This window comes from Rhizomucor pusillus, assembly GCF_041956525.1.
Source record: "Rhizomucor pusillus strain CBS 183.67 unplaced genomic scaffold VTP01scaffold_10, whole genome shotgun sequence".
NCBI classification, from domain to species: domain Eukaryota; kingdom Fungi; phylum Mucoromycota; class Mucoromycetes; order Mucorales; family Lichtheimiaceae; genus Rhizomucor; species Rhizomucor pusillus.
The window spans coordinates 441,747-468,922 of record NW_027192152.1 but is presented as its reverse complement, the minus strand read 5'-3'; the positions used below and the strand labels follow the sequence as shown (position 1 = coordinate 468,922).

At 44.6% G+C, this 27,176-nt stretch overlaps 12 protein-coding genes across 12 annotated transcripts; 7 read left to right on the top strand and 5 right to left on the bottom strand.

Annotated features, from left to right (window-relative positions):
- Positions 1-550: 550 nt before the first annotated feature.
- Positions 551-2,219, bottom strand: VTP01DRAFT_1173 (uncharacterized protein; the record flags this gene model as incomplete). The annotated part of the gene is made up of 6 exons (XM_069379494.1): positions 551-809; positions 869-978; positions 1,455-1,679; positions 1,730-1,812; positions 1,863-1,943; positions 2,003-2,219. The coding sequence occupies 6 exons, from the start codon at positions 2,217-2,219 to the stop codon at positions 551-553; spliced, it is 975 nt and encodes a 324-aa protein (XP_069238581.1).
- Positions 2,220-4,677: 2,458 nt separating this feature from the next.
- On the top strand, positions 4,678-5,056 carry VTP01DRAFT_1172 (uncharacterized protein; the record flags this gene model as incomplete). Its single annotated transcript, XM_069379493.1, has 3 exons — positions 4,678-4,715; positions 4,794-4,904; positions 4,969-5,056. 3 exons carry the CDS (start codon positions 4,678-4,680, stop codon positions 5,054-5,056), a joined length of 237 nt encoding a protein of 78 aa, XP_069238580.1.
- A 538-nt stretch (positions 5,057-5,594) lies between these two features.
- Positions 5,595-8,126, top strand: VTP01DRAFT_1171 (uncharacterized protein; the record flags this gene model as incomplete). Its single annotated transcript, XM_069379492.1, has 7 exons — positions 5,595-5,658; positions 5,741-6,123; positions 6,187-6,538; positions 6,602-6,820; positions 6,888-7,074; positions 7,145-7,504; positions 7,565-8,126. 7 exons carry the CDS (start codon positions 5,595-5,597, stop codon positions 8,124-8,126), a joined length of 2,127 nt encoding a protein of 708 aa, XP_069238579.1.
- A 262-nt stretch (positions 8,127-8,388) lies between these two features.
- On the bottom strand, positions 8,389-9,144 carry VTP01DRAFT_1170 (uncharacterized protein; the record flags this gene model as incomplete). The annotated part of the gene is made up of 1 exon (XM_069379491.1): positions 8,389-9,144. One exon carries the CDS (start codon positions 9,142-9,144, stop codon positions 8,389-8,391), a length of 756 nt encoding a protein of 251 aa, XP_069238578.1.
- A 2,395-nt stretch (positions 9,145-11,539) lies between these two features.
- VTP01DRAFT_1169 (uncharacterized protein) lies at positions 11,540-12,826 on the top strand (the record flags this gene model as incomplete). Its single annotated transcript, XM_069379489.1, has 2 exons — positions 11,540-11,776; positions 11,849-12,826. 2 exons carry the CDS (start codon positions 11,540-11,542, stop codon positions 12,824-12,826), a joined length of 1,215 nt encoding a protein of 404 aa, XP_069238577.1.
- A 66-nt stretch (positions 12,827-12,892) lies between these two features.
- VTP01DRAFT_1168 (uncharacterized protein) lies at positions 12,893-14,299 on the bottom strand (the record flags this gene model as incomplete). Its single annotated transcript, XM_069379488.1, has 7 exons — positions 12,893-13,435; positions 13,511-13,677; positions 13,742-13,758; positions 13,825-13,861; positions 13,919-14,029; positions 14,099-14,188; positions 14,245-14,299. 7 exons carry the CDS (start codon positions 14,297-14,299, stop codon positions 12,893-12,895), a joined length of 1,020 nt encoding a protein of 339 aa, XP_069238576.1.
- A 1,635-nt stretch (positions 14,300-15,934) lies between these two features.
- Positions 15,935-18,952, top strand: VTP01DRAFT_1167 (uncharacterized protein; the record flags this gene model as incomplete). Its single annotated transcript, XM_069379487.1, has 3 exons — positions 15,935-16,256; positions 16,335-17,618; positions 17,673-18,952. 3 exons carry the CDS (start codon positions 15,935-15,937, stop codon positions 18,950-18,952), a joined length of 2,886 nt encoding a protein of 961 aa, XP_069238575.1.
- Positions 18,953-19,259: 307 nt separating this feature from the next.
- Positions 19,260-20,820, top strand: VTP01DRAFT_1166 (uncharacterized protein; the record flags this gene model as incomplete). Its single annotated transcript, XM_069379486.1, has 5 exons — positions 19,260-19,331; positions 19,418-19,681; positions 19,807-20,266; positions 20,339-20,450; positions 20,514-20,820. 5 exons carry the CDS (start codon positions 19,260-19,262, stop codon positions 20,818-20,820), a joined length of 1,215 nt encoding a protein of 404 aa, XP_069238574.1.
- A 106-nt stretch (positions 20,821-20,926) lies between these two features.
- VTP01DRAFT_1165 (uncharacterized protein) lies at positions 20,927-21,547 on the bottom strand (the record flags this gene model as incomplete). Its single annotated transcript, XM_069379485.1, has 3 exons — positions 20,927-21,163; positions 21,246-21,436; positions 21,505-21,547. 3 exons carry the CDS (start codon positions 21,545-21,547, stop codon positions 20,927-20,929), a joined length of 471 nt encoding a protein of 156 aa, XP_069238573.1.
- A 1,071-nt stretch (positions 21,548-22,618) lies between these two features.
- VTP01DRAFT_1164 (uncharacterized protein) lies at positions 22,619-23,077 on the top strand (the record flags this gene model as incomplete). Its single annotated transcript, XM_069379484.1, has 4 exons — positions 22,619-22,666; positions 22,735-22,819; positions 22,889-22,953; positions 23,015-23,077. The coding sequence occupies 4 exons, from the start codon at positions 22,619-22,621 to the stop codon at positions 23,075-23,077; spliced, it is 261 nt and encodes an 86-aa protein (XP_069238572.1).
- A 514-nt stretch (positions 23,078-23,591) lies between these two features.
- On the top strand, positions 23,592-25,755 carry VTP01DRAFT_1163 (uncharacterized protein; the record flags this gene model as incomplete). Its single annotated transcript, XM_069379483.1, has 5 exons — positions 23,592-24,316; positions 24,386-24,803; positions 24,870-24,997; positions 25,056-25,295; positions 25,350-25,755. 5 exons carry the CDS (start codon positions 23,592-23,594, stop codon positions 25,753-25,755), a joined length of 1,917 nt encoding a protein of 638 aa, XP_069238571.1.
- A 476-nt stretch (positions 25,756-26,231) lies between these two features.
- On the bottom strand, positions 26,232-27,004 carry VTP01DRAFT_1162 (uncharacterized protein; the record flags this gene model as incomplete). The annotated part of the gene is made up of 2 exons (XM_069379482.1): positions 26,232-26,738; positions 26,804-27,004. 2 exons carry the CDS (start codon positions 27,002-27,004, stop codon positions 26,232-26,234), a joined length of 708 nt encoding a protein of 235 aa, XP_069238570.1.
- Between the last annotated feature and the right edge of the window lie 172 nt (positions 27,005-27,176).

Below are 27,176 nucleotides of genomic sequence, written 5' to 3'. Positions count from 1 at the left end.
ATTAATGATGATGTTCGCTAATTCTTCTTGAGCTCTTTGTCTTCCTTGCAGATTTTGAAATCTTGTTTTAGCATGTTGACTTGAATAAAATGCAAATAACATATCCATGTGCTGAAAAGTATATGCAACGTATTCGTTATAAATATTGACGCTGGCAGTCTTGCAAGTCGGAAATCTTGATTCAATTTGCTCGATGTCATTCGCTTTCTTCATCTTTTGCAATGCTCTTGTCCTATTCTTTGATCCAATAAAGCTTGCTATACTCTTTCCTGCTCACTCGCCTGATTTTGTGTTCATCTTCTCCGTAACCATAAGAGGCTGTAAAAACATGCTTCCGGCCTGGCTCGATAGAGCATACTGAAAAATATTCTTCGATTTCTGACATGCTGAAGTCCTCCAGCTTCAGGTCTATACTCGCCTTCTTTGCCGCTCGCGCCAACTGGAAATGCGCCGCATAACCATCCGTTGAAATTTGGTTTGTAAACATTGCATCGTTATCCATATAAATCAGGAGCATAAATAGGTTGTGTAAATGATATGTCCGGAAAACCTACGTTAAGAAGCGGTATTTCGTCAAGTCGAAAATTTCAAATGGATGTTCGCTGCGGATGCCAGTGAGCGCACGAAGGGCTTTTTCATTGATGGTAATGAAGCGCCATTGGAAATTGGGTCTTGGAGTTAAAGCAAACAACTTTGTTGCGGTCTTGGTGCCCATCTTCGATGCTACTTCATGTTCTCGCTGGAATTCTTGAAGTATTGCATATAGTACGGGGATGAATAGACCGGGATTTGCTGATACATTTTTTATGCTTCAAGGCTGTGAGGCCAAGGGCATTAAAAAATCTTTGATTTCTTGCATAATAATGACAAATTCCAATGGTGCTTCTTCCAGAGGTCGAGTGCTGGCTCGCCACCAGCAACTACTTCGTACAAGTATTGATTAGCAATACGCCTTGCCTGCTGTTTGGATAGGAGATTCTATCAGGATCGTGTAAGCACTTTCTTTTCCAGATAGCTTTGTAGAATAACGCAAAGTACCGGTATAAAGATTTCTAGTCTGTATAAGATATAGATTTCGACAATTTTCTGCAGGTTTTCTGTTATATAATTTGTGTAAGCGGTCGACATCTCCAAGCAGGCGGCGGACAATATATCTGAATATCCTGATACATTGAGATTGTGACGAATTTTTGGGTAATTCTGCGCGAAGCGATGCCAGTAGGCTTTAAAGTCTTCTGGAAAGTTGGGATTGGTGTTTGTGATGGCTTGACCCAGTATGAGTTGAGACACTGGATACCAGAACGTTTGCGAAAAAATGTATGTGGAAATCGGGGGGTAGCCATATTAGATGATATAGCCGTTTGTAACTACACTTTTTCCAAAAATTAATGTCGCTGCAATTTGTCGTTTTGGTGTATAAATGTATTATAAAATTTCACAAAATGCGACATTACTTTTGGGAAAAAGTGCATATATGCCCTTGTCAGGATTTCACGCAAAAGTGAGGATTTCTGCGCGACCGCTTGCTGGAGGATCTGACGATATGCAGGCCGAACAACGTTTTCGAAAGGAGCACAGCGCGTAAATCGCTCATGATCTTTGCCAAACTTTTGAATAATGCGCTCTTTAGGTTCGGCTGATGGTTGATACAGTTTCTTGACGCTGAGTTTGAGTGTCCGCTTTGACCACAAGAGGCACATATAGATCTAGCATTGCTGTTGACATTTGCCGCGTGGCGTGCAGCTTGGCCATCTTTCTTTTGCCTTTTATGTTTTGCGTCGTCTTCTGGATCCATACGTCGCTTTTTCCAGACTAAAAGAAAGTCAGAGCTTGTTCGGCTTCTCATGCTTTTGAAGACTTACCCCTGCTGTCATCATTGTAAAGAATGCATTTCTTGTTAGTTTTGCGTTTGTGGCCACTTTGACCACAGTCCCGGCAAAACCCTATGTAAAGTAAGTTTAGAGAGATAGAATCGAAAGGACGGAAAAGTATTGCCACCAACCTTCCTCTTCTGCGAGTTGTTCTTCGACTCTTTTAGCCTTCTTTAATGCTCCAATCAATAACGCCGGATATACAGCTATTCCAATAGATAGAAATATGGCAGATATAGTTTCAAGAAGCTCACAGTCTTCATCAAAGTAAATGATCTTGAATGGGAAAAAATGTCGAAGGAAAGAAAGTGAAGCGGAAATCAATATAATCCGCAGTATGTAATCCATTTTTTGGGTGAATCAATGTTTCAATGTGATCAATGTTTCAGTGTGCGTGTCTATGTCCAAAAACTGTGTTTTACGAAAGCGCTCTGAAAGGACGAACACTGCGTGAACCAAAATAATTAAATGATGTGTGCGAACGTATCCAGATATAAGCTCGAAATAAAGTCAAGCGAATATGCATGCAGCTGCCTTCATATTTAAGGTTATTCTGACAAGGACGAACCATGTATAGATTATTGCTTGCCTTTCAAAACTTCTTTCGCATCCAAATGAGACGGCGAGAGGATACCAGAATTTCTTGTAAAGCTTGAAATGACACGGGTTATTGTCTACGATGTTGTGAATGTCCTCTGATATGAAGCAGGTTGCAATAGACGATAAGGCTATGGAGGACTGATTCATGGATGGTTATTGTTGTTGTGTTTGACAAATCCTGGAATATTAACAAGTACAGCACTAATAAAGATTGGTTGAATTGTATTTAGATCAACATATCATACTTCTATCAAATGCTTGAAGCTTATTTCTTCGTCTGGGGCGAAGATAATGGGCGAAAATCTGCTTGTACCTTTCTGATACTTTAAAGGAGCGCGACTCAAAGTTGAAAGGGCAAGGTCATCTCATATCGTTTCGGGATGCATAACCACGTCTGGTCATTCAATATAGTTGCCATCCTGTACTGGGCTGTCGGTGATGGACAACAAACATCCTTCAACCGTAGGTTCGTGGATGCTTAAAAATTGATAATTAATCACGAACCAAATATATCCCTTTGCGGAATAGGTTTCTACCGGGCTGCAGATCAGACATAATTCAGAATCAAACAAGTGAGAAAATAAACAGCAAAAGTAGTGCTGCATGGGCGATTGTTATGGAAGTAGCGAGATAAAATATATGTGACTTCGCGTGGAATCGAGATATTCCAGAGAAATTTTCAGGAAGTACTGTTCTCCTCGAGTATTTTTCCAGTAGTTCCTTACACTAGGAGAAAAGCCCTCCACGTGACTCTGTGCGTGACAGCCTTCATGATAATATACCCGCATAGCGATGGTGAATGGAACTGGCATTGTTAGGAATCCATTAAACATCGAAAAAGAGGCTTCACAGATTCTTTGTCATAGATGATTTGACAGGAGGAATTTATAATATTTCAGAAATAAATGACGCTAGAAAACCTCTAATTCACAACAGTATTAAACTATACCCGCTACTGGTTCCTTAAGCTGCTTACCTGCATTAAGCAAACCCTTGCTGCAATTTCAGTCAGCAGCTCGATCGCATCAAACGTCCCTGCGAGTTAGTCTACGTCTAAAAAGAGAATATCAACTTGTTTACCAGGCACAGAGGCGGGAAGGGTAGCCCGGGTGCTGTATCACTACGTCAACAAAGGCTTCCTGTTGAGCATGTAGAAACTGTTCTTGCAAATATTGAATGAGAAAGATAAGACTTCATGGTGCCTGCCAGAAAGAGTTAAGTTATAATGATTGTTTCCAGTGACCATCAAAAAAATGCATATATACTCGCCGTGGAGAACCTGAAGAACTCGCTCACTACATGGATGAAGGAATGCAGAGTGTAAGGATGAATGCCCATCGACTTACACTTCTCTTCTCGTAATATCATATGTATGCAATCGTCACTTCTCATGTGTCCTATCTTTCCATGTCAATGCATAACAGCTGTATACTTTGTTTGGGTCTCTGCGCTTGCAAGGAGATACCGATGCATACAACAATTATGATGGTCTCCGTAATGCAATAAGGTCGTTTGGTTGAATTTGGTCGAATACTTTAATTGTGAAAATCGTAAGCATTTGCATATCATCATTCTCATTTGCTGTAATCACATGGTATGGGCTTTTCTAGACTTCCAGGATTTTAAAACATCTTTGTCACCTCTTTTTGTATTGTTATTTTGATATCATTGTGACTGATAAATTGTCACGTATTTCTTTGATAAAAGGTATCAGGAGACCATACAGTCAAACAATGGCGTCACCAAAATGTCCTAAATGTGAATAAGTATTCTATCGACTGGAATACGATGAAGCAAAAGATCCCCTGTTGCGTTGCCGATCAGGCACATTCTCGTGATGTTTTGTTGTAAAATAAATCGATAAATGTGCAATTTTACTTTGTGGATTAATGCGCCAACAATTTTTGAAAAAGCTATAGCTGCACATATTTGGAGCGGAGTCCAAGACCAATCAGAACCCACCAGCGCGAAGGCGCGCGATTGACACTCCAAAACCCCCACACACCTACACTCTACACATCTAATCTACATGGTAAGTTTCGTAGTTGCCATTTGGTAATCCGGTTCAGGTGCACTGTATATGCGAGTATATTTTTAGATCGAATTTTACTCATAAGATTATGTTCACTGTTGCAGGCTGATTCATCCTCTTCATCTACACCAAAGGGCACTGTCAGGTACAATCTTTTACCAAACATCAAGCAAGATGAGCGGCGGTCAACAGGGTTTTGAAATGCAAGAGATGTCTGTTTAACTGCGAATTATGAAATACGGGACTTGGCAGTGTAGGAAACGGTTGATTAACGATGATCGTGCTTGTAGGAGACGCGTTACCGGCCGCTCTACCTCGAACGCTGCTCGTGGACCTATCCCCGGAGGAAGTACTTCCAGCATGATGCGCATCTATTCTGACGATTCTCCTGGACTTCGAGTGTATGTATATAGAACAAAAGGGACGAAGGCCAGGTGTAGCTAACTTCAACTTGGCTTTTGACAGTGATCCTGTGGTCGTGCTGGTCTTATCCTTGACCTTTATTGCCTCCGTTTTTGGTCTCCACATTGTTGGAAAGTTTTTGCGTGCTTAAGACCCGTTTGTGCATCTTTGTTGGGGCAACAACGGAGATTTCAACGATGTCCAAAACTTTGTCGCTTTACTAGAAAGATGAATGAACATTATTTTCAAACCGCAACAAAAGATTGGATAAAGTCAAAATACACTGTGGGACAAGAAGTACCCTCTAGCAGTATTCCCTACAAATTCTGGTGCATTTGTTAACTTGGTTTTGCGTTTTTGCCTGGTACGTGCACGGTCATCGGGACAAGCTAGTGTGAGAACCAGTACCGAACAAGTACGAGGTTACACCAAAGTGGCCAAATACATCGGATGGGAGATGATAAGGAAGAAAAAGGATCGATAAAACAAACTGAAATACCCGACATGCGGATCAAACAAGTGAGAGAGAGAGACAGCATGTAATCTTCCCCCATTCAAAGGAAGATGCCGGGTATCAAGTGGTCCTTTTGCAATCCGCTGTTTTTCCCACTAGCCGCGATGCTTTTCCTTTTTCTTCCCTTTTCTCTCTGCTCACACTTCTTTCTCTCACCCAAAAGTAAGACTTGTATATGCCTCAGCGAGACGTTTACAACCCACTCTTGTTTGAAATTGCTTGGGAAGTAGCCAACAAAGGTGAGTCCTAGTTATTTGGAGCATCCATGCAGAGGTTTGTATAGCTGATGTTCAATCTTTATCTTTCTGCTGGTGCAAAAAGTTGGTGGAATCTACACTGTCATTAAAACCAAGGTACCTGTGACCGTGCATGAATTCGGTGAGCGGTACTGCTTGATTGGCCCTGTCTCTGCGACTTCGGCTATGGAGGTCGAGTCGCTCGAGCCACCAGCTGGCCATATTCGGGACACGCTGTATTCCATGGCCAGCAAAGGTGTTCGGTATCTGTTTGGAAGATGGCTTGTAGAAGGTGCACCATACGTACTCTTGTTTGATACTAGCAGTGTTCTGAGCCAGTTGGACGAGTGGAAAGGTGATTTATGGCGCTCAGCCTGTATTCCTAGTCCTAGCCACGATCAAGAAACAAACGGCGCTATCCTATTCGGCTACCTTGTTACCTGGTTTTTGGAAGAGCTTGCACCCAAGGTATGGCACTAGAGTTATGCTGTACCGCAGAGTTTTCCTTCTCATTGCTTCTATCCCACACAGTACAGCGCAAACCCTGAATCTTCCTCCTCAGCAATGGTTCGGAACCCGACCATCATAGCTCACTTCCACGAATGGCTAGCTGGTGTGGCCATTCCGTTATGCAAGAGTCGTCGAATTGACGTTGCGACAATCTTTACAACTCACGCAACTTTGTTGGGGCGATATTTGTGTGCTGGCTCCGTCGACTTCTACAACAACCTTGGCAACTTTGATGTGGACAAGGAGGCTGGAGATAGAGGCATTTACCATCGTTACTGCATCGAGCGAGCTGCTGCCCACTGTGCCCACGTTTTCACGACGGTGAGCCATATTACTGCTTACGAAAGCGAACATTTGCTACATCGCAAGCCTGGTATGGGAGAACGAATCTAGATCGCTACTCGCCGCAAAAAAAGAAGCTCTAACATCACGACAGACGGTGTCTTACCCAATGGTCTCAACGTTGTCAAGTTTTCTGCCGTGCACGAGTTTCAAAATAAACATGCTCTTAACAAGGAGAAGATTAACGACTTTGTGCGCGGCCATTTCTATGGCCACTATGACTTTGACCTAGACAATACTGTCTACTTTTTTACAGCTGGGCGCTACGAGTTCCGCAACAAGGGTGTGGACATGCTGCTGGAGTCCTTGGGCCGTAAGCTATTATTGGTGTCACAAAGAACGGACCAACCTGGTGTAACTCACACGGGAAACTTGCTTAGGTCTGAACGAGCGCCTCAAAGCGGCTAGATCCAAAACCACAGTGGTGGCCTTTGTTATTATGCCCGCTCCCACGCACTCCTTTAACGTAGAAGCCCTCAAAGGACAAGCCGTCACGAAGCAGTTGCGTGAGACTGTAAACGACGTGCAGAATCGCATCGGCAAAGAAATATACGAACGTGCCCTGCGGTAAGTTGAGAAAATCGGCGGGAGCAAAAAAGCAAGATCTTTGGGACTGATTAGATCGAGTTACGCACAGTGGAGAGGAGATCAACCCCGCCTTGTTGCTATCGGAAGAAGATAAAGTCTTGTTGAAGAGGCGTGTCTTTGCTCTGAAACGAAGTGGTCTGCCTCCTATTGTAACGCATAACATGGTGGATGATTACAACGATCCCGTTATCAATCATCTCAGACAACTAGAGCTATACAACAAGCATGATGATCGAGTCAAGGTTATTTTCCATCCCGAATTTCTGAACGCGAACAATCCACTTCTTGGTCTGGACTACGAGGACTTTGTACGGGGATGCCATCTAGGTGTCTTCCCTTCCTACTATGAGCCCTGGGGTTACACACCCGCAGAGTGCACGGTGATGGGTGTTCCATCGGTGACTACAAAGTAAGAAAACGACTGCGTGAATATATTTCACACCTGAAATCTAATATCCAACTACCCTAGCCTGTCTGGATTTGGCTGCTTCATGGAAGACAATATCGAGAACTGTGAGGATTATGGTATTTACATTGTGGATCGACGTCTAAAGTCAATTGAAGAATCCATCCAGCAGCTTTGCGACTTTATGTTCCGATTCTGCCAAAAGACGCGAAGACAGCGTATCAACCAGCGCAATCGCACAGAGCGGTTGTCCGATCTCTTGGACTGGAAGCGAATGGGTCTCGAGTACATGAAAGCAAGACAGCTCGCACTTCGTCGTGTTTACCCAGACTCGTTCCTTGATGATGATGAAGACGAAGAAGATATCATGACACCGATTCCCATGAAGATACCAAAGCCTTTGTCGGCACCTGCTAGCCCCAAGATTCCGCGCCATCTAAACGGCTACTTTGATAATCCTGACGAGGATGAAGAAGAAGAGGATGACAGGGTTCCTATCCGGCTCAAGGAGTTCCCAGCACTTAGTCGCCGAAAATCTTCTCGTGAAGAGGAGCTATTGCAGGAAGGAGATATCGCGACATTGAACCAGTTGACTCTTGAAGAGCAGAAACAAAAGCAGCATTAAGCATAACCTGAAGGCAGAAAAGAAGTTTCAAGTGTACAATTTTTTTTCAAAACTCACATGAAATATGCTCATCAGAAAATAAAATTTGTGTTTCTCTTCCGATGATGATGCATATCCAGTTTGTTGGTAGGGCATGTTTACTGCAACATGTTCCAGTAATAGCATCATGAATCTTGATATATTTTGCCATGCTTACATTGTACTGCGGATTAAACACGTTACTGGTTATACGGCTGCAAATCGCAACAACTGTTTAGAATTCTCACTTGAACATTGCTTGCGGACAAAAGCGTGATTCATGGCCTCCGTTCAGTGTTTTGCAAACATGACAGTATTCGTGGAAAACGGTTCCAGCAATTTCAAAGTTTTGTTTTCCATATCCATCAATGTATGCATGACGTTCTCTTAGGCTCTTTTTTGAAAACGAGCCTCCTTCAATGATAATGGAGATGTTGCCGCTGTAAACAGGTTTCTGGCCATCCGTAACTTGCTTGCCTTCTGCAACCACATCAATAGTGTTCGGTCGTGCATATTCTTCTCTTCTCCAGTAATCGATAAATGTAGGCATCGATTTTTGCACTCTTGCGACAGCTTCTTTTGGATCTTCAAGCGGTAGATCTTTGAGACGTATGAGCCGATAGCACCCATTCGAGGGCAGCGGTGAAACCTTTTCAACGGGTTTTTCTCCATTATTATCCCAAATCAGAGGAGCACTTTCCAGAGCTGCTTGCTTGTCCTTGATGCTTTCAAATTCAACCTCGAGTACCGTCCAGTCGATGAATATCTGACGTAGTCTTGCTGGACTTATAGCTACGATGCCATCCACGTGTTTACGCAGGAAACTGATTGCTTCGTCGATGGTTCGCACGTAATCTTTAAAGTTGTAAAAGGCGAGCTTTTCGAGCTTTTCTGCTCTGTCTCCGGGGATACTGGACATTCGCCAAGGAATAAAGTCTTGGATAGTTACTGACGTCAAATTGTTCAAAGTTTTCCTGTCGTCTGTTGCGTACGTCTCCATCTTGTCAAGAACACAAAAAAGAGAGGTCTGGATCCAGCTGAGACATTGCATACGATTTTCTTGTTCTGCGAAAGCATCCACTCATTTTTCGGCATTTCTAGTCCGTTTAGAGATGAAATGATGGAATACGGATCATTATTATATTGAGATCGCCTACAAAGGAAAGCAAAGTATGAGTAAAATACAATGCAGCGGATTTCTTCTCGTCTCTGAACATGACACATCATTTCTCAGTATTCGGTTGCCTGCTTTCTTATCTTTCTATGTTCATAAAAAGCTAACCTTTGCCTCGATAGTCATCAATGAGTGTATTCAAAAACTTAATATGCTACAGACTCTTTGCTGATACACAAAAGCAATATTTAGATAGTTGTAGAAGTCAAGTTCATTGTTGAGTCGTTGCTGACTGGATAGTGCTATGCGTGTAGAGCCTATATCTCCAGATCAATGAGCACAGCGGATTATCCATACAGTTTATGCAATAGTTCATCAATGGAAGCGATCATTTTCGTCCACCGAAGCCAACTAAAGCAGCTTTTCCGCTACATGTTTTGATAGCGTTGTTTTATCCTTGCACAATGCAGCAGGAAGGGCGACTGATATTTACATATCATCGAAGTTCCTTCCCTCAGCGTGTCATACTTTGCAATATAATGGAAAGGACTTGTCTGCAAAGCAATATTTCCAGAATCCATGATGATATCAGATAGATCGAGATAGATCGACATGGTCATATTATTTCAGCGGATGCGACGATATCTTGTTAAACAATGTTCTAGCATATAGTCTATAACTGAAGAAGATGCTCCAGACAAAAGGTTTGAACCGGTCTATGGTCCAAGTGCGATAGCATAAAATACTTCACGGAAACATCCTTGCATCTTTGTACTCAGAAATAGTTTGCTGTACTGCTAAATGCAGCTCTTATAACAGGAATTAATTCTGTCCTCGAGATGTTATCTATAATGAGATCGGACAACGAGCAATGCATGAAAACGTGACATCAATATACACTATATGTGATACCGTAATGAAGTCAAGAAATATGATCGAACGGCATCTTACGGCTCGCAGTATGGGGTAGCTTGTCGTGCCACTACATATCTCTCTAGCTTATCAGATTCGAGCAGATCCCCGAGTCTTTTATGTATTTTCTCGCATACTTTGCCAGCGTTCATTGGGTAAACAATGCGTGGGATATTATTCCATGGATTGTATGGTCCAAGCTGGGAGTTACTGTTGACCTCATCTCTGATGCGAACGTAGCGTAGACTTTAATTGATTATTCTCATGATGACTCAACATCCATGATTTTCTCATGACATAGTATATCCGTCTACGAAATTCTTGTTGCTTGCAAGTCGCACAATGGACTTGCAATCCGTAATGCCGTATCTGATGCTATCATTGTCAAATTTTTTGCTCAGTGGAAACAAAGTACATGCGGATTTTCTTTATGCAACTCAATGGATACAGTTACAATTATCCTGCGCGCAAACATTATCGAAGCTACTGAAGTTCATCTCGACTATGCCACTTTGCCTCTCTGTGACGGGTAGAAAACTCTGCATTTCTTTATCTATTTCTATATCGGCATACTTTAATAATGAAATGATGTATTAGCTATGTCTCGGGCTGAGAAAGGAAAGGAAAAAGGAAGGGGAGCCTCGTTGATCCGTACCTGAACTCGATGAACGGGTTGTCTGTCGCAGTTGATCGTGGTGCTTACCAAGAAAAGGGCTTTTTGCAAAATATTCGATGCTTCTATGTGTACAACATTTGTAAGCTTGCCTCGTCGTTAGGCAGCAGGCTTGGCAACTAGAGTGGAATATCGAAACCCAGCTCCTTAGTGTGTACTATTTAGAAACATTAATTGCAGCGTAAGGATGACGAAAAGTGAGGCAACAAATAAAGAAAAAAGTAAGCAGAAACCGTATATCCATTTGCTCGTCAGAAGGTAGAAGGCATAACAGTAGTTTCATAAAAATGTCATATTACTAGGCACAGACACTTTACTCCAGGTGCTGCTTTTCAAATGACATATGGCGTGATTTCCCGGAATTTGCCGGCAGTCTCACTTAATAGGCGTGAAAATTTTCTCGTTTTCGAAGATTATCGCCAGTATACTGCATGTAAGTTTCCGGCTCCAGAAGCTCAACGTAGTTTGTCGTCAGTGCATCGGATATGCCGTGCACCATTCAGGAACTTGAGTTGAATCTGCAAACGTGCACGGACTGCTGTTCAACCGGCCTTTGAAATTGAGGCGGGAAAAAAAGAGATAGCGGCAAATTCGGGCTTGCTGAGAGTGACTCACTCTTTCCTCCGCTGAAAATTTTTTTGCTATATAAGCTTTTTTTTTTCGAGCTGGCTCAGTGGAGCCTCTTTTAGTAAAGCAATGACCATTACAGGCAAGAACCTCCTTCGAGCAACCATCCTTCGCCGCTCGTTTTCAAGCACGAGTGCCACACGATTGTATATCCAGAACAACCTGCATAATGACCAGTCCCATCCAAGAATTCAAGTCGATCCTAATGCCAAAATCTATGACTTTAGAAGCGATACTGTTACTGCTCCTACCGATGAAATGTTTGACGTTATGAAGATGGCCTCAAGAGGCGATGATGTATTTGAGGTATGGTAGCACCAGTCACAAAGGAAAGACAGGAACATTTTTATTAACATTTGTTCATTTTCGCCCTGACAGGAGGATCGCAATATCAAGGAACTGGAAGAGTATGTGGCTGATATGTGCGGTCATCAAGCCGGTCTTTTCTGTGCCAGTGGCACCATGACCAACCAGCTCGGTCTCAGGACACACTTGGCCCAACCTCCACACTCTGTTGTGTGCGACTCCCGCTCTCACGTCTTCCTTTGGGAAGCTGGTGGTCTTGCCTTCCATTCTCGCGCGTCCGTGAGCCCTGTCATTGCCCGCAACGGTATCCACGTAACTGCCAAGGAAATCGAGGGTAACATCATCGAGCCTGATATCCACACTGCTCCTACTCGCGTTGTCTCTCTGGAAAACACGCTCAGTGGTCTCATCTTCCCTATCGAAGAAATCCGTAAAATTTCCGAGCTTGCACGCAGCCGTGGTCTTGCTATGCATCTTGATGGTGCTCGCCTGTGGAACGCTTCCCAGGAATCCGGTGTGTCTCTCAAAGAATATGGCGCTCACTTCGATTCCATGTCGCTCTGTCTCTCTAAAGGCGTTGGTGCTCCTATTGGCTCTATCCTCGTTGGCAACCATGATTTTATCAAGCATGCAAGGCATTTCAGAAAGTTGTTTGGCGGCGGCTGGCGCCAAGCTGGTCCGTTGGCAGCTGCAGCGAAATACTGCATTGACAACATTGTACCAACCATGCCAGAAACTCACAAACTTACAAGATATATGGCCAAACATCTCGTAGATCTTGGCATCGAATTACAAGTCCCAGTACACACAAATATGGTTCTCATTGACACAGAAAAAGTTGGCTTGGATATCCAGCGAGACCTTGTTCCTGCACTTACGCGCAAGAATATAAAGATCGGTGGTATGGGCACCAAGTCAAGACTCGTGCTCCACCATCAGATCGACAAGGAAGCCGTAGATACATTCGTACAAGTTGTGCGCAAAGCATTGCAAAACCGCACAGACTCATCAGAGCCAGTCTCTGCAGCATCTTCATCCTCGTACATTTAAAGTTTCTATGTTCAAATAAAATATATCCACTGTACAATATTATTTGATGAAATCTTGTCTTTTCTTCTAGTGACGATGAGCAGCCGTCAGTGTCACCTCGCCGTCTGCCCCTCCTTTGAGAAGACCTTGTTTGACCTTCTCCTGATACATTCTCAGACCTTGGCCCATGACCGTCACCTTGACTTGTATAGATTGTGTGCCTTCTAACGTTTCAGAGTGCTCTACGGGTGTAAGTGTGTGTCGACCGAAAGCATGGTTGAGTATATACAGCGTATTATCTGCCGTGCGGATGAATCCCTTGATACGGTAGATATCTTCTTTAGGCATCGTCTTTAGAAAAGCCTCAAGAGTTTCCACGGTTAGCGGCTCTTTGACTTGAGATGTTTCCTGAATAACTTGAATCAAGTCGACTTCGTTTTCCTGATGCTTTGGATCAAACACCATTTCCTCGACAGCGTGCGTTTTGTTGTATGCAACAGTAAATAATTGCGTATCAAGTCCAAATACAAGATCGGGTGAGACACCGTTGCGGTCACATTTAACTTTGGGAGTATCGGTATTAAGTTCATTGACGTGATCGATGACCTGGTCCAGTTCCCTTTCAGAGACCTAGATATGTTTACATATACATTTCAGCATAAAACGTTTCTCTATAGATCCTCGTAAAAGATCATCAGAACTGACCAGCTCATGCTTGTTGAGGAGAATAACGTCCGTGTACTGTGCCTGCAATTTGGCTGTGTAGCTCGTATCTTCGTATCCAGTGAAATTGACGCAGTCGATCACAGTGACGATGGAGTCCAACGCAAACCCTTCAGGCTCCATCTCTCGTATTTGCCATGCAATAGGTGCTAATGCCCACATTAGTATGAATATCTCTTCTGCCATGTATCGTAAGTCATATCAATAGTTTACCTGGAAAAGCTGATCCACTGCAATTTCAAGTCGGTGTGAGTAACTGCAAGAATATCAGATGATGGCATGAAAGTATTGATTACCTTGTCTCTACAATAATTCTATCCGGGTTGTATTTTTCTAATGATAGAGAAACTTGAATATCAACTCTCTTACTTTCGATCGTAATCTACATACCTTTTAATTCCTGAAGAGCCAACTTCATTTGACCGACGAGAACGCAGCAAAGGCAGCCGTTCACCATTTCCTGTACACCAATATTGGTTTCCTTGGCAAGTTGACTGTCGACTATAGAAAATTCAAATATACCCTAAGTTTACACGTTGACCATAGCTGCTACTGCAGTTTCCCGCGTACCTGCAATGTCGCCAAACTCATTCTTCAACAGGCACACTTTGTATTCCGGAGGTATACGTTTCAACAATGACAGGATTGTCGTGGTTTTACCTACACTGTTATTAGATCGATCCAAAGCTTTGGAGACATTGTTGCACTTGACATACCACTGCCAAGGAAACCCGTGAACACAGTGATCGGTAGAGAGTCTGGACCCGCCATGTCGTTCTAACCAGAACGTAGTAGGTATCTCGTCGGACTACCTTTACAGCGCTTAGAAGCGGAGGCAAGAGCTGGTGGTGGATAATCACATCTTTAAATGCATCTATGCCCGCATGCGAGTGGGTGAACCATTGCAAATACCAAAGACCTCGTTGGAAGGAAGGAAGGGTCGACTTACAGACCAAAGAAAACAATGGAGAAAATTCATAAGCGGCATGTTTTAATATTTTGCATCATGCACTCCATCGTTTGCGTATTGAAAAGTCAACTTCCAAGCTTTACCTTGTTCCATCATCTATATGATCTTCTGTATAGAGAGAGGAAAAGGAAGAGGACGCGTTATAGCCAAGATGTCGCCATTAGAAAACATTTGTCTAACCGACCATATGCATAGATTCCGTAAAATTTTGACCCCCAAGTATGTGAGCTTGTTTTGCAGCGCAGTATCGTTTGTGAGTGGATCTCAAAGATATAGAATGCATATCCTAACTGAGTGGAGCTCATGAATCCATCGTTTTGTCATGGGCTCAAAGGTCACCTTCGGGATCAATCGAATAATTTAACCTCGACTTGAAAGCGATAATGAACTTGTCCGCTGGTGATATAGCAGATGGATCTATACAGCAAGGAAGTACATGTATGATTATTTTTGTCTCAGTTGGGAGATGAATGTTAAGCTATGTCCGAAGCTCTTTGCATTATGCGTGAGCTTCATGGAAGATGTTGATGATTTCCGGAATATAAAGGTCAATCCATCCGTGAGTACTATGCTTTCCCTGAAGGCCTTCCTAGTGCAACCAAATGACCAAGAATTTCAGGAATACAAAGCATTATAGTCCCGTAATAAATAGTTCATTGTTTTACCATCCTTGAGCAAAGTTTCAGACTCTGCTGCTTTACAAAAATATACCAGCGATTCTGCTATTACCGAAACTTAAACCATACGATCGAATTCAATGTCATAATTAAGATAGCTGTTGGCGGATGTTCCTGCTTCGCGCATGCGCATGTAAAAAAAAGCATGGTTTCCAGGTGGACTTTATGGTAGCGAAAATTTTCAACGTCGCAACGAATCCATCGAGTTCTGCCGCTCCAGAATTTTTCTACTGCTGTTTCCCATTTTTACTCTGGAGGAAGCCACGGACTCCAGAAAACAGTGCTTCTTAAAAACGAGATGCGCGAGGCCAATAGAAATGCCGGAGTGGTACCTTAACTGTCTATTAAGCCAATCAAAAAATCCGGGGATTCACGCGGATCCCTTCATCGCCTGTTCGGCGACCGTGTACTCAGGTAAACAAAATGGACAGCCTGCAAGCATTGCATGCTAATTGCTTACAGTTCCCACCTGCTTTGCAACTTCACTGTAACTTTGTAGCCTCACTTCCTCGAGTTATCAGCTGGCGCTTTCTCCTTTCGGACATGAAATCATTAATTATTGTACGACAGAAATGCGAGACGGAAAAAAGCTTATTGAGTTGAATGTTAAATAGGCAACACAAACTGTGTACACCTTGGGTAGGGCTTTGCTAAAGTCTTTCCAGTCGAAAGCTGGTGCAACACGTTTTCTTCCTTCTTTTTCTTTGTTTGAATGATTGATCCTCCCTTTATCTCTCTTTGTATCATATCTTCAAAATCATGAGTCTTTCTCCTCGAACGGCTCTTGCGCAATCGCCGCGATCGCCTTCTTCACCTTCCCTCAATCACCAAGAACGATTCGGCTTCGGCTCATGGCTCTCCTCAGTATTCTGCTCTCGACGGCGGCTTGGTCGCATACTATCCATTCTATTCTTTTCCCTCACTATATTTGTTTGGATCTCCATGTCCTTTGTGCATCCAACTCACACTTTAACGCCTACAAATAATAGCAGCGAATACGTTATAGAAGAGCCAGAGAGCGTGGAGCCCACAATGCACATTAATGATATCATTTATCCAAGTTTCAAAGATGTAAATGGTGGTACGTTTATTGATGCAGCCCCTTGCCGTTTCGTTTATCTCCTCTTGTGTCTCTCACAATTGCTTCCTTAAACCAAAGACTATACTCGATGGATACGGAATACTGTCACGCCACTTTCACATTCATTTCTCCATGGATTGCGGACGTATACCCAGCAAGGCCACAGCTACTCAGAGCTCGCGGATCTTACACCTAGCCTGCCTTTGCATCCACCTAGCATAACCGCAGTCATACGAGATAATCCCGACATCGCCAACCAGATAAACGCTGTGCAGGCACAGTCTCTTGCCGTCAAAGATATTCTTGTCATATCATCATCATCCTCCACGCCATTCCTCAAAAGCAATAAGGACTCTTCTGTGCGGATAGTCAACATCGACTCTGCATCGAGTAACTCACACGCATACTGGATTCAAGTTGCCCAGACAACACTGTCGGATTTTGTATGGATCCTTGATGGCGGCACTGTGCCTGGCAAGAACTATCTGCAGTATATATGGAGTGTTGGCCAAACCACCGAGTACAGGAATGCGCTTCTTGGTACCCACGGCATGCTTCTTCCTGCAAATGCAAACGACGATCCTGCAGCTGACATATTTTGTTTACCCGAATCTTTCGGCGCTTTGCCTCCGGTCGCACAGCCTGTGGATGCCATCCACGGTGCATGGCTGATGCCTAGAGCCTGGTTACGCCACTTGACAGACATGCCTTCCCATGCACTCGCAGCGCCGATCTCATTCTATATCAGTCAATCGCTTGCATACCACGCGTCTATACCCTCCGTGGTTGTACCCGCTCCAGAGGATGGAAATTACCAACTGAAAATGAAAACGGGCTGCAAGCAGCTGGAAAAGGACTATCGTAACGACAAAGGATGGAAAGCTTGGCTAGAGTTACACTCAACACCTACAGCGTTAGATTATCGACAAACGGCCTTTATGCAGCCAACGACCGTGTTATTTGTCGCCGATGGACCGCAACAAGCAATTGGATTGCATCCATTATATTGTCGATACAAGTCTACTGTCCACATTGCTGTTACTGGCAGCGAGCGGGGACTTTCTGGCAAAGCGCTGCAGAGTGCTTTGAAAGACATGGACTGTCCCAATGTCATGATACACGACCTTGCTGTCGGCCATCCATTCGATTCGCTCAAGGCCGCAACGACAGCTGCTCTTGGAATCGCCCAGTTAGTTGATGCCCTGCAACCTGCTGCTATTATCCACGTGAAAGACCACAAACCTCTCACAGCAGTCGTCGATACGCTGGCTCGGATGCATAATATCACTGCCATTTGTTTGCCCATCAAAGACATCCCGCATGCGGTCTGGATTTCCCATCTTTCCAAGGAAGCTCTTCAGCGTAAGTAACATTATGTCGATATCAGAAATGATAGATGCTCATTCAACTCCGTAGGCTGGAACGATGTGGAGGTGGATCTGGTGGTCATTACAGACAGACGTCCGCACTCGTTATCACGGCTGTTGCAATCGACCAGCAAAGCACATTATCTCGGAGACGTCGTAAATATCAAGATCCATTTGGAACAATCTGCCGATCGTGTCACGCGGATGCTTGTAAATGGATTCAGTTGGGAGCATGGAGAAAAAACCGTGCGCCATCGTATTCAAAAGGGCGGATTAATGCCTGCTATTGTCGAGTCGTGGTATCCAAGCAGTAACGACAACTACGCTGTTCTCCTTGAGGACGACATTGAAGTCTCTCCATTTTTCTACGCGTGGGTCAAGTACAATATCCTGAAATATCGCTACAGCCAGGAATCTGACGATGCAATGCTCATGTATGGTATCAGCCTGTATTCCCCTCGACATCTTGAGCTACTCCCTCAGGGTCGACGACCGTTTGATCCCATTGTCTCGATCGGACCAGAATACAGCCCACGCACACCTTATCTGAGCCAAGTACCATGCAGCTGGGGAGCTGTATATTTCCCCGAACATTGGCGCGAATTCCACAGTTATCTGACGAGTCGCATGGAAGATATACGGCAAGACCAGCTCATGAATATCACTGTGCCTAACAGTCGATCTTCCAGATGGACCAAGTCGTGGAAGAAATATTTTATAGAGCTCGTGTATTTGAGGTCCTACGTTATGCTATACCCCAATTTTCAGCTGTTTGAATCCTTTTCAACTAACCACCTGGAATTCGGCACCCACGTCAAAAAGGGCCGCGATGATGCACTTGACGAATTCCTTGTACCGTTGATGAAGCGCGATACTATTCTTAACCAACTTCCTCAACGCCGTTTACCCACTTTTGAAGATCTGCCTGTACTTGACCTATGGGGCAACCTAGTGACTCGTCAAGAGCTTGATGCCAGAGGAGCCGAGCTGCACCAAAATGTATCGGCCTGTCCACGACAGACTGGGCGATTTGATCCACAGGACATTCTGTGCCCGCTTCATCCAGAAAAGAAGGGAAAGAAGAAAAGTTCTGCCAAGGCTGTCGCGGCTGCTAACCCGCCTGCACCGCAGAAGACGGTTACTGTATATACGGATCCCATTATCGAGGACACAATCGTAATCAACGACGAATTCTATCCCATAGCTATCGATGTTTCTCAAATGGTGTCGCCGGAGTCTGACCACGAGCACGAAGACGAGGAATTGGCGGATCTGGAGCACGATTTGGAGAAACTCAAGGCCTTGTATAATGACATTGACACTCGATAGTACATTTGAGTTTCTTTTTAATCACTAGTATTATATAATGTTGTCCATATCTATTCCCATGTCTACACGCTCTATATTCTTTTAGCAGTTAATCAATACATTGTGCGACGTTCCAGTCACATTATTGTTCCTGAACACACGCAAAGTATCCGGCAAAAGTAGGGTTTGCTCTCACCCCAAAAGATACCCCAGGGTGGCTCCGATCGGAAGAGCAAGATTGGACCCGAGCTCAAACTTTTTTCTGCGGGCGCTTTTTTTTGCTATTTTCCTCTCTTTTTCAACTTTATCCCCCCTTTCACCTTCTATCATGCTCCGCACAGCTGCATCTCGCTTGCTGGCCAATGTCGCCACCGCTGCACCAAAGACTGCCGTGAACGTTGTATGTGTCTCTATTGTCGACCAGATTGTGCGTGTATAGTGTGCCGAGAAAAAAAGACACTGACGTTTTTTTCTTTTTTGCCATAGCGCGCCTTCTCGACCACTGCTCCTTCCTGGATGGCCTTGGCCAGCACTGGCAACACCACCTCCGAGAAGATCACTATCACCTTGCCCGAGTCTTCTTTCGAAATGTTCAAGGCTGACAAGCCCGATCTTACTGTCGAGATCAGCAAGGAGGAGCTTTTGGACATGTACACCAAGATGACCACCATGCGCCGCATGGAAATGGCTGCTGATGGTCTCTACAAAGCAAAGAAGATCCGTGGTTTTTGCCACTTGTGCAATGGCCAGGTAAGCTATCTTGTCTCCTCTTTTCTTTGGGGCGGGTAAACGCGGGCGAATCCACAGTGAAAATTTTCCCGTCCCACCGCTGCTGTGACTCCGTATTGAACCTAATCGTTCTTCTTTGTGTATAGGAAGCCGTTTCGGTCGGTATTGAATCTGCCATCACCCACCAAGACCACGTTATCACCGCTTACCGTTGCCACGGTTTCACCTACGTCCGTGGTGGCTCTATCAAGAGCATTTTAGCCGAATTGATGGGTCGCCGTGACGGTATCTCCAAGGGCAAGGGTGGTTCCATGCACATGTTCTCGCCTTCTTTCTACGGTGGTAACGGTATCGTCGGTGCCCAGGTTCCTTTGGGCGCTGGCATTGCCTTCACTCAGAAATACTTGGATATTCCCTCCGTGACCTTCGCCTTGTACGGTGACGGTGCTTCCAACCAAGGTCAGGTCTTTGAAGCTTTCAACATGGCTGCCTTGTGGCAATTACCTTGCGTCTTCGTCTGCGAGAACAACAAGTACGGTATGGGTACCTCCGCCAAGCGCTCCTCTGCTTCCACCGAATACCACACTCGTGGTGACTACATTCCCGGTTCGTAATCGTGGATTGAATTTATGGGTAAATTTCAGTTTTCGAAACTTACATGTTTATTTGTGTATGCAGGTATCAAGGTGAACGGTATGGACGTCCTTGCTGTTCACCGTGCTGCTCAGTGGGCCAAGGAATGGACTACTTCGGGTAAGGGCCCTCTCGTCATGGAAGTCACCACCTACAGGTATGTCGCCCATAGCTTACGTAGACTTTGCTTAAGCGACTAAATTTTATTGCTTTTTTCTAGATACGGTGGTCACTCCATGTCCGACCCTGGCACCACATACCGTACCCGTGAGGAAATCCAGCACATGCGTTCCACCTCTGACCCGATCACCGGCTTGAAGGCAACTCTTATCGAGCACGGTGTCGCTACTGAGGCTGAATTGAAAGCTATCGATAAGGAAGCTCGCAAGATCGTTGACCAAGCTGCCAAGGAAGCCGAAGCCTCGCCTGAGCCTGATATGAAGGAGTTCTACACTGAAATCTACGTTGAGGGTACTGAGCCCAAGAGCATTCGCGGTCGTGAACCCGGCGAGAGCAAGTTCTTCTAGACGAGTAGATAGTCCTTTTTAATTTTTTCTTCTTTTTCCTGCATCATGTCCCCCGCTCCATTGTCACTATATTTTTTTTTGTTTGCTTTGACACTACATGCAACTCTCAGAATCCAGCCATTTTCCACACACGCTTGAACTCTGCAGGATCAACAATGCCGTCGTGATTGATATCTGCCTCATTGAACATTTCGTCAAGTTCTTGATTTGTCCACGTTTCACCTTGCGCTGCTGCTGCGCGCCGCAGGGTTTCAATGGTAATACCAGACCCGTTTTCACCCATCATCAGTGACCGAAAAACGAAATCGCATCGATCTCGTTGTATACTTTCGTGATCATCAGTCTAAACGCAAACCGATAGCAGGATGACAGGCGAGATTACTTACCACGTTCTCAAAATGTCATTGATATTCTGATTCTCTTACCATGAGCTCTGCTACCATTTTCTTGAAATCATCAAAGTCTACGTAGCCTTCGTCTTGGCGGCCCACTCGTATCAACAGATCGCGGATGCCGGTTTCCGTGACAGGAACTTCCAACCCTAATGCACGCAGCGCGTTGTACAGTGCTTCGCCATCGAGAAGTCCGGCGTCGTTTGTATCCGCAGTTTGGAATACTGCCGCAACGAACAATCCACGTAAGCTACAGATATATATATTGCACATCAACAATGGTCGAACTTGCCTTCTTTGAGCTCTTTGATCTGCTCCCGGGATAATTTGGTCATTGTTGTATGCGGAAAAGAAAAGAAGGGAAGGGCTCGGTTGCGTGAGGATGAATTTGATACACCGACATATGCATTGGACCCCCGCAATTCATAGAACTATCACTATTGCCCAGTAAGCATTGATTGTCAACTTCCACGTAGAAATGCACCATCGCCATATGCGGAGGAAAATACGCCATAATATGCTGAACTTTAACCTTTCCTCGACAATGGATATCCTCAAACTATTGACCGGTAGTCTCATAAACAGAATATTCAAAGCCCTTCAGTGAGTAGCTGGGAACTTCTTGAGATGACCATTATCCTGACCCCATAGGTCATCATACAGAATGTTGCATGCCACACCATCAAACATGAAATATCAATTCGGGAGGCTCATAAACTCGTAAAACAACTTTGGAATTCGACGGCGCCGTGCTTGCAGTAGCGATGCGGATGCAAAATCGCCGGAGGTTTATGAAGACTCGAGTGAGTTTATTCTACAGACTCGGATCAGCCATGAGCTTCAGCGAACCAAGCACAACGAGCGAAGCAAAGTGTAAAGCTCTTGTAAAAAAGCCACCATGTATTCATGGTGTTAGAGCAGAGTAAATAGTCTCCCATGCGTATCGAGCGTAGTTGTCGAAAATTTCATTATTATGACGTTAGAGAGTCTCGATTGTGTGCTTTATATCCGCCTATGATCCAGGTTGATTGCCACTTTTACAGAAAGGGGCACTTCTGTTGTATTAGTTCAAGAGTGCTTCACAGGTTGTGATTTTACGCGGTCGTGAAGAGGGATCTCTTCATTCATATATTATGTTCGAGAGTAGGAGAATATCCAAGTTATGGATATTTAATTTGATCACCACGGTTGATACCACCAAGATAGTGCGTGGTATATCACCTTTATATAATGAAGGTACCGGCCAACGAGAAGCGTGGCTATATGGCGAGGAACATCGTGATGGGATATCCTGCAACGAGCACAAGAGAGGACTTTGCAGTCCGCCCAGTGACCGCTGTCACCGACCCAGAAAACACCACACACCTCGTTCTCCACCCCTCTCACAGATAAACCCATAGACGACAATGTCGACTGACCCCAACGTCCCTAGCGAAAATCTGCTCTCTCACAAGGTTAGTAGATAATAAAAACTCGTCAAATACAGCACGCTCAAGTTCGAAAATATTGTAAATCTCTTCAGTGGGATCGCGTGATTTCCAACTTTGTCGTAAAGACCGGTCTTGGTCTGAGCGCTGGTATCGTCGCTTCAGCGTTGCTTTTCAAGAGTAAGTGTGCACTCTTATAGAACGAGTGGAGCAAGTATCAAGGAAAGAACCTAATAAAACTATTTATAGAACGAACATGGCCTATTGCTATTGCCACTGGATGGGGTTTTGGTGTTGCCTACGCCGATGCTCAGGTAAAACAACACACATGCCGGGGGACAATATCGAAGCGATTAACGATGTATCTCGATGCAGCGCGTTTTCCACCCTTACCATGTTCCCGGTGTCCAATTCGAAAAGCAAAAGCCATCAGTATAATCCACCCTCTACAACCCTTCCTTTTACCTGCCTCAATTTGCATCCTAGAGATCCATTGTTATGTACTCCATAAAACAAGAAGATCAATTTCGAGTAACCCATTCTATCGAGGACGCTCGCTTAGAGACCGCGTGATTATGGAAATGAGACATTGTATGATAATTCTGTTGCTAAGACTAATAGTTCTTTAATTTATTTGCTTGTTGACGAGTATCCATGCCGTGAAACAAACGCAGGTGCTCTCGAAAGGTACATGGTTTGACGTAGTCAGCATCTAGATTTTTTTTTAAAATAAACATCGAACTTGGAGACCATAGTTGGAGTTAATTTATTGCTCAAAATTTGCTGACGTCGGCCGACCCTTTTGATCACTTTTCGGGTGGGTCGTGTCTCCTACTCTTCATCACTGCCGTGCATCAAAACGTGGAAGCGCATATACCTCGTCCCTTCTATACTGTACATAGACTTTTGACGCTTTCACAAATCACAAACGCATCAGAACTATAAAAGAGTCATGAATCCATTGCAACAGCAACAGCAACAGCAGCAAAGACTGCAAGCGGCAATGTACAATAACATGGCGTTTCAACAACAGCAGCAGCGATTACAACAGCAGTCCTTCGCTGAGGGAAGCTACCAAACAGCCTCACCCACTGGGCCTTGGTTACCGTCAGACGCAGCACAAGCAAACTTTTTCGGACGACCTCCAATGCTCGCCCTTCAAAAGATGAATCAGGTGTCACCACAACAAGCAATGTTCGCGCGCTCGTCACCGCAACCGTTTCCAGGCTCAAACGTCAACACTGTTGCGCTTGCAGCAGCGGCCGCTGCAGCTCCTCAGTACAGCGTTGCGTCCCCTCTTCAGATCCAGCAACCGGCCGCGCAACTTCCAACGCGTCCTCCAGTGGTTCCCTCAGCAACGCCAGCGACACCTCAAATCGAAGCTATTCCTGCAGACACTGAAACGGCCAAGAAGAATTTGAAACTGTATCAGCTTCGCGACGAAGTGTATCAAGAAACATTAAATGAGCAATACAAGCGGCATACATTGTTGGCCCAAGAGAAAAAACGCGAACTGGAAGCACTCGGCTACCAGCGACGTGCAAAGATGATCGATCCTGGACTCACCTTTGGAAATGGATACTCTGGAGTCGGTAATGCAGCGACAGCCGCCGGTCCAAATCAAATTCTGTATCCTGCGGACAGAAAACGGACACGACGAACCAAAGAGCTGCGATTGTAAGTTAGCATCCAGCTTTGAGTGATTCCACCATAACTCACTGAATATTTTCGATTTGTACGTCATAGCTCGCTAGAACAGTTGAAGGAGCAGGCACAGCAAGAAGATACCCTGGTACCTGTCCGTCTTGAGTTCGAGATAGATGGATATAAACTACGCGATACGTTTACGTGGAGCTTGAATGAAACACTCATCACACCAGAGCAGTTTGCGGAGGTCCTATGTGAGGACTTGCAGCTACCGAGCGCGACTTTTGTACCGCTTGTTGCAAGAAGTATTCGTGATCAGGTTGAAGATTACTATCTACATGCAGCCAGCACCGTGATGGATGGTGAGGAACCCGACAGCGAAGAAAAACGTCGAAAGATATGTCAAGATTTTCAAGATGCGAAAGAAGAAAAATTATCGCTACCAACTCAGGAAATTCAGGAACAACCTGCCAAATCCAAAAAAGCAAATAATTCAGAGTTACGAACTCTTATCAAGGTACGCTGGATTTGCGCAGGTATGCTTGTTATTGAATCGGTCTAACGAGAGTATGGAACAATATAGTTGGATATTACGGTCGGCAACCGCGCGTTACTGGATCAATTTGAATGGGATATAAGCTGTCGTGAGAATTCTCCAGAATCATTTGCCGAGAAATTAGCTAATGAGTTAGGGCTGGGAGGAGAATTCAAGTAAGTTAAACAAGTGCACATTTTTATCACGAGAGCCAACACTTATACCGGAGTCCAGAACGGCTATTGCACATTCTATTCGTGAACAAGTGCACGTGTATATAAAATCGTTATTGCTTACTGGTCACGAATTTAATGGTTCGAGTATTGTGGATGACGAACTGCGGCAAAGTTTCCTACCAGCTTTGAAATCGACATTCAGAGAGACCGACGCCGTCGAGCGGTTCACACCTGCCATTCTGGAATTGACTGATGCAGAGATTGATAAACTGGAGAAGGATCGTATGAGAGAAGCCAGGTAACTATGAATTGTAAAACCATGAACGCGGATACAACTGACACGGCACTGTAGACGTAAACGAAGACAAGCTCGCGGCCGTCGGGGAATCATCTTACCTGATCGTGAGCCTCTAAAGACACATCGCACAGGCATTGCATTGGCACCGGAACATGAAGCATCCGACGATAATTTTATGGGCAATGGCTTATCAGGAACCCGTGGCAGTACACCTACCAATGCAATGTATGAACCTATGCATTCACAGCGGAGGAGTGCTATAAAGGCGCGAGCAAATATAGCCGCGGAAGCAGCTGGCAATGCACATAGCCTGACCACTCCCACACCTCCACCACCACAATTTAATGCAACACCAAATATCGGAATCCCGCTTAGCGCGGGCAATCGCTTCTCGTCAGTAACGCACCATACCACACGACCGATATCCAACAACAGCAATAATAATAATTTAATGATTTAGATGACGCGGGTTTGTCTTATATATTCTGATTTTATTGACGCGGACAAGATTGTGGACTGGTTCCGTGGAACATCGACGTTTGTCTGTTGGAGTAGACCCAAGCTGACGAGGTGAATTGAGTACACATTTTCCTATTGCAATTTCCCTTTCTTCAATTGACTTACATATGTGATTATCCACAGATATCATGCAATATTTTCCTTTGTTTTCTTCTCTTCTCGTCATACAGAAAGTCATCTCGTGAACTGACACACTTGATCTGGTTAATAAATCAGAAACGACAACCCTCATCATCCGCCAAATAAGCAGCAACAATTCTACATCTCCATCTTCAGCATGCAACAGTGTTTACGTGAATAAAGTTTAGTCTGCGTAATGTACAGATAAAGGGAAAGAAGGAGGATAAAGAGGAAGCTTTTGCTATGTACATGATTGAATGTAAACGGGTAAAAAGTTGAAAATGTTTTGAAAGCATTTTAAGCTTCGCGCACCAGACCTTCGACCATGGCTTTGCACTCTTCGGTGCTCAAGTATTCTGAAGTCTGAATAGCGTTTGCAAGCATGATGGTATTCTTGACGCTTTCCGAGTTGACCCAAACGCGTCCGTTCATGCCGACTGCGATTTCAAAGGGAAAATGCTCACCAAGCAGTGCCAAAATGGGTGTTTTGGGATCCAACAATCTTCGGCAAAGTCCCAGCGAACATTTAAACACGTATCCACCCTTAAGTTCTCCAAAACCATCGGCTCTGCCAGTGGTAGGATTGATACACTCCAACTCTGCTTCCATGTCCTTGTTTGCCATGGCAACGCGGCAGTAAACGAGCGCTCGATGAGCCAAGTTCGGCTTGTTGCGTTTAGTAGCGCCTTCAAAGGCAAGGACGGGCAAGATGGCTTGATGGGCAGTGCCGATATCTATGCGGTAGTAATCCGCCAATCTGGCTGTCACCGTTCCCAGTACGGACTCGCCTGCAGAAGCCACATACTATACGATCGTTCAGTTGCAATTTAATTCAAACTGATCAGCATTGTCACTCCTAAAATACATACGCGTTTTTGATTGCTTTCGATCCACCACTTGTTGCCAGTTTCTGAGCCATTCAAGATGCCTGCTTTGGCTGCCACGATCTGCTCGCCATCTTGTCGCGTACCAGGCCCAAGTATCAACTTTGTATTCTCGGGGTGAGCACTGGTTTCGTGAATAATATCGCCCGGAAGTACTACGCGCGAGTCCGATCTGTCGACTTCCATTTGGGTCGACCAAAGCTTATTGGAAAATTGGGAAAAAGGTATGCGGAGGAAGTCTACCATCCTGCTTGACTTTCAGCCACCGTCTCGCATTTCCATTTCAAAAGTAACGAATTGCTTCTACGCATAAAACCGTCAATTGAGCAGACATACTAATTAAAAATAAGCTTGTGTT